The sequence below is a fragment of the Mytilus californianus genome, unplaced genomic scaffold (genome assembly GCF_021869535.1).
Source record: "Mytilus californianus isolate M0D057914Y unplaced genomic scaffold, xbMytCali1.0.p SCAF_1, whole genome shotgun sequence".
Classification (NCBI taxonomy): domain Eukaryota; kingdom Metazoa; phylum Mollusca; class Bivalvia; order Mytilida; family Mytilidae; genus Mytilus; species Mytilus californianus.
In genome coordinates this window covers 104,305,784-104,314,978 of record NW_026262581.1, presented here as the reverse complement: position 1 = coordinate 104,314,978, position 9,195 = coordinate 104,305,784, and the positions used below count along the sequence as shown (strand labels likewise).

The 9,195-nt window shown below is 33.2% G+C and overlaps 1 protein-coding gene across 1 annotated transcript in view; it reads left to right on the top strand.

The window, feature by feature from the left end:
• Positions 1–302: 302 nt before the first annotated feature.
• The window catches only part of LOC127728755 (solute carrier family 35 member E3-like), a 29,003-nt gene continuing 20,110 nt past the window's right edge, over positions 303–9,195 (top strand). The window contains exon 1 of the mRNA XM_052236391.1: positions 303–727. Coding sequence (XP_052092351.1) covers positions 341–727 — 387 coding nt within the window. The 5' untranslated portion in view covers positions 303–340. The remainder of the gene's footprint in view (positions 728–9,195) is intronic.

The following is a 9,195-nucleotide window of genomic DNA, read 5'->3' as shown; positions in this document are numbered from 1 at the left end:
TTCAACATTCTCTTGTTTCGGTGGTATTGATAGCTAACTGCAGTTCTGTATTGTTTGCTCTTTCTATTGGTTGAGTTCGAACTAGGGATTCGTGAAACAGTCGGTACATTTCCTCTCATATTGTTGGGTTTTTTTAGAACGTTGTGGTACTTGTTAATTAGAATAATTTTGTGTGTGTAAGTTATACCTCAAAGAATTCGTAAAGAAAACAATCTTGCAAGAGCTACTTCATCATCATGTAATCTTCTAGGCGTTTGTAAAAGACACATAACTGAATCCATTGTCAAACTGAAGATTGACAGTGAAGAAAAAAATATAAAATTTAATAGGATATTCTAAAATGGAAAAGCCGACACACACAGCAGTCTCACTTGGTTTATTGGCGAACGTGTGTTCATCCATTGCAATTATATTGATAAACAAATGGATATATACACAATACGGATTTCCAAATGTCACATTAACATGCATTCACTTGTTTGTTACTTCAATCGGTTTATTTGCTTGTGAACGAGCTGATGTTTTTCAGTCAAAACACTTACCATTAAAGAAGATGTTGCCGCTCGCGTTGACATTTTGTGGATTTGTAGCATTTACTAATCTCTCTTTAGAAACAAACACAGTTGGAACATATCAAATAATAAAGACGATGACTACCCCATGTATAATAATAATTCAGGAGCGGTTTTATGCCAGATCCTTTTCTACGCAAGTTAAATTAACAATGGTAATATAGATTTTCATGTTTCATATTTATCACATTTGTTAGTTCCAAGTATTCATCTAAAAGTTTGCAGATGATTATAAAAAAAGGAAATATGGTACAATGTATGACATGAGTGCCAATGAGATAACTATCCACCAGAGTCCTAATTACTTTGATGTACATTTGTAAGCAACTACAGGTCACTGTACAGCTTTCAACAATGAGCAAAACTCATACTCTGTTGTCAACTTTAAAGGGGCCAGATATAACAAAATGTGCACCAATTCAAAAACTTTCAAAACATACGTAGTTAGTAGTTATTTACGGAAATATTGTTTTTAATAAACTTGTGTTGTTCTATTTTTATTTCAATGGGTCACAAGCTTAAGTGTAGCGGATTCATTTGCCGTTTTTTACACAAGTGGGGCTAAATTTCTTTCTCTTCGGCAAGATAGGATTTTTAAAATTATAATGCTGTAGGGTGTTTAAATGTGGGAACTGGCTTTGTGAATTGTGAGCTACAAGTATTCTCAGTTTGTCACATAAGCTTTGGACAAGTAATGCAAGCTAACTAAGAAATTAAAATACATGTATACTACATCCATCTTTTATAATAAACAGTGTTTGATACTTTTATATAAGCTTAATGACTCAAGCTATTATAAATTCTTAAGCTCTCAGAATATAAAATGTTTATTTTTATTCAGGATCATAAAAATAATCAATAATACATTATTATGGAAAGTAGAGAAAAAAATATAAATACAAAGTAAAATTAGAATTTACATCAATGTGCTAGATTATATCTACTTTTAAAATCTTGGGAAACTATTTTAAAAAATTACGAAAAACCAATTATTGTAAAAAAAAATATATTTTGTTAATATTTTACAATAAATCTTTAAAAACTACCCCTTTTAACAATATTTCAGTTAAGAAACTGAAAAAGGTGAATTACAGGTAAATATCAAGATGCCAGTCCTTAAGAGGACCCCCTAATCCTTAATGTTGTTTAAGTCTAATTATCAAATGTTGGATAAACGTGAACTCAACTACATAAAAAATCTGAAAAATTAAAAACAATGCCAATACATGTGTATTGACATACAATTTGTATACATGTTGTTCTAACAATTAATAATCAGTGGCGTAGCTGGACATACATGTATGTTGAAGGTGAAGTCCAAATCGGTATGGGGTCTGGATTTTAGGGATTTAGACCCACAAATTATCAAATATGAACTGAAAATATTGAATATTAAGGTCGAGTTTAAAGCATTTTTGTGAAAAATTATATATTTTTCCTCCAAGAAACTGTAAAAAACGGGAGATTCCAGAGGGGTAAAAAAAGTTATATCGACTAAGACCAGTATTATAATAAAATGCTCCGCAGGGCGCAGCTTGATACGACCGCAGAGGTCGAACCCTGAACAGTTGGGGCAAGTATGGACACAACATTCAAGCTTGATACAGCTTTGCATTTGGATTGTGATTAAATATTTGACACAGCATAGGTTTCTGACACAGAATGAATGTGGTCTAAGAACTTAAAAATTTTAAATTGGACATTCACCTATTATGGTCCAATATCCAAAATCTAAATACATGGTTAGATTCAGCATATCAAAGAACCCCAAGAATTCAATTTTTGATGAAATCAAACAAAGTTTAATTTTGGACCCTTTTGACCTCAATGTGGACAAAGTTGATAATGGGGCCCAAAAATCAAAAATCTAAATACATGGTTAGATTCAGCATATCAAAAAACCCCATATACACATGTATTCAATTTTTGTTGAAATCAAACAAAGTTTAATTTTGGACCCCAATTTGGACCAACTTGAAAACTGGGCCCATAATCAAAAATCTAAATACATGTTTAGATTCAGCATATCAAAGAACCCTAAGAATTCAATTTTTGTTAAAATCAAACTAAGTTTAATTTTGGACCCTTTGGACCTTAATGTAGACCAATTTGAAAACGGAACCAAAAATTAAGAATCTAAATACACGGTTAGTTTCGGCATATCAAAGAACCCCAATAATTCAATTTTTGATGAAATCAAACAAAGTTTAATTTTGGACCCTTTGGACCTCAATGTGGACCAATTTAAAAACGGGGCCCAAAATCCAAAAACTTAATACACGGTTAGAATCAGCATATTAAAGAACCCCAAGAATTCAAGAATAAAACCCCATTAAAATTGGTCAAGAAATAAGCAATTTATACGAAGTATCTTCTTTTGCACAATACTGTGCAATTGAATATTTCTTGCTATTGCGCAATATTGTGCTATTGGATATTTCTTGCTATTGCACAATACTGTGCAATTGAAGATTTCTTGCTATTGCACAATACTGTGCAATTGAAGATTTCTTGCTATTGTGCAATACTGTGCAATTGAAAATTTCTTGCTATTGCACAATACTTATTATATAATAATTTACACATCCTGTTTGGTGTGTATCTCCTACCATATCATTATTATTTGCTTTTAAATATAAAACAGAAATAACCAACTTAAAATGGAAAATTTTAAAAGAAAAAAAAAAGAAAAAAAAAAATCCCCCCCCCCCAAATTTTTTGAACCCCCTTATGATTCATCACCCCCAAACTCAATCCCAGCCTTCCCTTTGTGGTATGGTACCTTGCAGTACAATTTCAGAGAGATCCATACACCAGAACACAAGTTATTGTCTGGAAACTAGACAAATGCTTATTTTTGGCCCCTTTTTGGCCCCTTATTCCTAAATGTTTTGGGCAATTACCCCCAAACTCAATTCCAGCTTTCCCTTTGTGATATGGAACCTTGTAGTACAATTTCAGAAAGATCCATACACTTACACACAAGTTATTATCATGAAACTAGAAAAATGCTTGTTTTTTGCCCCTTTTTTGGCCCCTAATTCCTAATATTTTGAGGCAATTACCCCCAAAATCAATCCCAGCATTCCCTGTGTGATATGGAACCTTGTGGTACAATTTCAGAGAGATCCATACACTTGAACACAAGTTATTGTCTGGAAACTAGAAAAATGCTTATTTTGGCCCCATTTTGGCCCCCTATTCCTAAACGTTTTGGGCAATTACCCCCAAACTCAATTCCAGCTTTCCCTTTGTGATATAGAACCTTGTAGTACAATGTCAGAAAGATCCATACACTTACACACAAGTAATTGTCATGAAACTAGAAAAATGCTTGTTTTTTGCCCCTTTTTTGGCCCCTAATTCCTAATATTTTGAGGCAATTACCCCTAAAATCAATCCCAGCATTCCCTGTGTGATATGGAACCTTGTGGTACAATGTCAGAGAGATCCATACACTAACACACAAGTTATGTCTGGAAGTTACAAAAATGCTTATTTTTGGCCCCTTTTTAGCCCCTAATTCCTTAACTGTTGGTACCATAACCCCCAAAATCAATCCCAACCTTCCTTTTGTGGTATTGAACCTTATGGTAAAATTTCATAGAGATCCATTCACTTAAACTAAAGTTAGAGTGCGAAAACCAATGTGTCTTCGGACGACGATGCCAACGTCATACCAATATACGACCGTAAAAATATTTTGCGGTTGTATAAAAACCACCACATTATAAATTGTTTGGAGATAAAATGTAAACAATATATCCAGTTAAAGTGGGCACCCAGGTTAGGGCAGGGTTGGCGCCTTCAAACTAGTTTAACCCCACCAATATTGAAAAATGGAGAATTAAATTTCAGAATGTTTTGTTGAAGATTGAAGGTTGATCTTTAGCTATAGTTTTCTTTAAAAAAAAATTGCAAAGCAAAAAGGAAAACAAATAATTTGTTACAGTTGTTCTAATTAAAAACAACAATTATATATCATCATTTATGAGACAGGGGATGTCCCATCTCTATATTACGAACCATGCAACTGATCAACGTGGAAAATCTAGGTTAAAGTGACCTTTTTGGTAGCGAACCCTCTGTACTACCCATTTCTAGGGCAGGCGCTTTAATTATTTGATCTTGTTCTAATTACAAAAACACGGAATTTTTGTTTTGGGGAATTAATGCCACAGCAGAGATACAATAATATTACCCAATGCATTTGAATGGGGGCATATAGTTGGAACCCCCCTTTATCCTGGGTTAGGAACCCCCCTTTTATAAATGGCTGGATCCGCCCCTGGTATATATTTCCTCAGATAGAATTTTCTTGTACTTTGCCAAAATGTAGATTTTTCCATGCTTTTTATATGACCGCAAAAAAATTTTTGTGGTCGTATATTGGTATGACGTTGGCGTCGTCGTCGTCGTCGTCTGGCGTCGTCCGAAGACACATTGGTTTTCGCACTCTAACTTTAGTTTAAGTGAATGGATCTCTATGAAATTTTACCACAAGGTTCAATACCACAAAAGGAAGGTTGGGATTGATTTTGGGGGTTATGGTACCAACAGTAAAGGAATTAGGGGCCAAAAAGGGGCCAAAAATAAGCATTTTTGTAACTTCCAGACATAACTTGTGTGTTAGTGTATGGATCTCTCTGACATTGTACCACAAGGTTCCATATCACAAAAGGAATGCTGGGATTGATTTTTGGGGGTAATTGCCTCACAATTTTAGGAATTAGGGACCAAAAAAGGGGCAAAAAACAAGCATTTTTCTAGTTTCATGACAATAACTTGTGTGTAAGTGTATGGATATTCTGAAATTGTACTACAAGGTTCCATATCACAAAGGGAAAGCTGGGTTTGAGTTTGGGGGTAATTGCCCTAAACGTTTAGGGATTTGGGGCCAAAAAACACATTTTTCTAGTTTCCAGACAATAACTTGTGTTCAAGTGTATGGATCTCTCTGAAATTGTACTGCAAGGTACCATACCACAAAGGGAAGGCTGGGATTGAGTTTGGGGGTGATGAATCATAAGGGGGTTCAAAAAATTGGGGGGGGGGGGATTTTTTTTATTTTCCTTTTTTTTCTTTTTTTCCTTTTATTTTTCTTTTAAAATTTTCAATTTTAAGTTGGTTTATGTCTGATTTATATTTAAAAGCAAATAATAATGATATGGTAGGAGATACACACCAAACAGGATGTGTAAAATATTATATAATAAGTATTGTGCAATAGCAAGAAATTTTCAATTGCACAGTATTGCACAATAGCAAGAAATCTTCAATTGCACAGTATTGCGCAATAGCAAGAAATCTTCAATTGCACAGTATTGCGCAATAGCAAGAAATATCCAATAGTACAATATTGCACAATAGCAAGAAATTGTCAATTGTACAGTATTGCGCAATAGCAAGAAATATTTAATTGCACAGTATTGTGCAAAAGAAGATACTTCGTATAAATTGCTTATTTCTTGACCAATTTCAATGGGGTTTTATTCTTGAATTCTTGGGGTTCTTTAATATGCTGAATCTAACCGTGTATTTAGTTTTTGGATTTTGGGCCCCGTTTTTAAATTGGTCCACATTGAGGTCCAAAGGGTCCAAAATTAAACTTTGTTTGATTTCATCAAAAATTGAATTATTGGGGTTCTTTGATATGCCGAATCTAACCATGTATTTAGATTCTTAATTTTTGGTTCCGTTTTCAAATTGGTCTACATCTTTAAGGTCCAAAGGGTCCAAAATTAAACTTAGTTTGATTTTAACAAAAATTGAATTCTTAGGGTTCTTTGATATGCTGAATCTAAACATGTATTTAGATTTTTGACTTTGGGCCCAGTTTTCAAGTTGGTCCAAATCGGGGTCCAAAATTAAACTTTGTTTGATTTCAACAAAAATTGAATATATGGGGTTCTTTGATATGCTGAATCTAACCATGTATTTAGATTTTTGGGCCCCGTTATCAACTTTGTCCACATTGAGGTCAAAAGGGTCCAAAATTAAACTTTGTTTGATTTCATCAAAAATTAATTCTTGGGGTTCTTTGATATGCTGAATCTAACCATGTATTTAGATTTTGGATTTTGGACCATAATAGGTGAATGTCCAATTTAAAATTTTTAAGTTCTTAGACCACATTCATTCTGTGTCAGAAACCTATGCTGTGTCAAATATTTAATCACAATCCAAATGCAAAGCTGTATCAAGCTTGAATGTTGTGTCCATACTTGCCCCAACTGTTCAGGGTTCGACCTCTGCGGTCGTATCAAGCTGCGCCCTGCGGAGCATTTTATTTAGAAAATATAATACAAAAGTATTGGTCACCGAGCTATTTTTCAAGCTACAACTTGTCAAACAAATTGTGCAAAATTGCCAAAAAATTTGAACAGACTGTTCATGAAAAAACACTTTTTTGTGAATAAAAACAAATCTATGAGATATAAATTTGAAATAGAATATGAAAAGATATGTTTCAAAATATGCGTTAAGAAAGTAAAAAGAAAAGATAGTGTCACCGACCTTGTTTGCTTGCTACAAGTAAGAATTGAAAATTTCTCTAACAATCCTTTATAAATTAATTACTATTTGAATTATCTCCACTTAAATGGCTAAGTTCACAATTTGATTCGAACAAACACAAATATTTGGTATTTGATAAATCAGTCTGCATAATGCAATAAATCACTTATCATGCTTATCTTTCTTTATTCCAAGAAATAGCCTAACCCATTAATTGCCAATATGTCTCAAAATTTGCAGATTTAAGCAAAGTACTAGACCTATTGTAAACTGCTGTTTTACAATCCAAAATGGTGGTATACAGTAAATCTACCTACACGTCATCATCCTTTCTCAAGTCTTCTTTGATAAGGGTACGAAGGACCATATACTTTAGGGGACTAAGTTGAACTTCACACAAAGTCATTGTTACTGCTTGTTTGACTTTCTGGCTTGCCGATTGAAAAATCATCTTGTAAAACCTGTGTGTCTGTACTGTCAGACGAAATGATACTATCAAAATTCTTATGGGTAGAAAAATTGTCATTTCTGCGTTGCATTGTAACTAAGCAGAACACCCCACAGACACAATATTCTTCTGCTATAAAAAGAGGGAAAATAAAACACAGGGGATGGGAACGAATGCCGGGAGTCTGAGAAATGATTTCATTGACTTCAACAACATTTTTATTTTACCACGCAGCATCCATTTCTCCTCCCCTTTACACACTCCCTCTCTCTCTTTCTCTCTTTTTTTTTTTTAATTTTTTAATTCTTTAATTTTTTTTTTTTATCAAAACGATGTTGAAGCCTTGACTTCCAAGCTCCACTGATAATAATCTTAGCCTCAGGTTATTCCTTTCACTTGACTAATTTCCAAAAGACGAGTCTGGAAAATGTTACGATTGCTCTTCTGTAATATATGGAAGCTTTAAAGTTACTTCACATGAGGAAAATAAGAAAACCTTTAAAATCTAAATTAAAGGGGCATTAGCTACATGTACGAGATACAGAAAAAAATTAAATATTATTTTTTTTGTTCAATCAGTAATGAAAGTGAAATAGTGATATAATAATTTGCTTTGAGTAGCCAGTTTTGTTCAGTTTTGTCAAAATAAGCAAAGAAATATTGCTAATGAATTATTCACTTGCAAGTGAATAATTCCACCTCATTAAATCTGTTTTCATGTGAACTTCAATTGAATCCCTTAGCTAGAGATGGGTTACGCATGAACTAGGCGTGTTCAGCTATTAAAAAGAAAAGAATGTCAACATTGGAAGTAAAGCAAGGGCAAACCATTTGGTTGACTGATTCGATCTACAAAAACTCATTCTTATACAGGTAAAAACATTTATTAACATATGTTTTAAACCTATAATATGAAATCAAACAGACCTGGAAAAATCTAATTGCACGAATTCGCTATCTATTTATATCTATGTTTATGATTATATCGGGTTATGTGACTGTCTGCAGTCTTCGGAGGTCACCTCGATGGTTAATTAGATGGTGTCTAGACTAAAATACACACAAAATGTTGATACAAATGATCGAATTGTTTATTTTAGACTTTTTATAATTTGGATATACGTTTTAGTATGTTTTAAACCAAATATTAGAATTTGAGTCAAATCGGTGAACATGAGAATTTGACAGCTAATGCCCCTTTAACATTTTTAGAAGAAATTTGAAATTTTAAGAATAAAAATATAAGCATCTGCATCTTTTATAATTTTTTCCCCATAGAAATAAGGAATACAATCAAATAATCAGCATTGACCCTGGTCTGTAGCAAGAAGATTTTATACAGTTCGAATTGCCCACCTGGAAATTAATCTTATTTATTTATGCTATTTAAAGGACAAATCTGTTTAAGAAGGAAACTAGCCCATTTATAGCCATTAATTGATTATGACTGTCAGTTGACTTTTAAAAGGAATAACTGCACTTTCATGATGATAAACTTTTGATGTTTTTATATGACCTCAAAATTTTTTTTGCATCGTATAATGCTATGATGTCGTCGTCGTCAGTGTTGTCCGAAGACACATTTGGTTTCCGGAAAATAACTTTAGTTTAAGTTAATGGATCTCTAAGAAATTTTACCAGAAGGTCCAATACCACAAA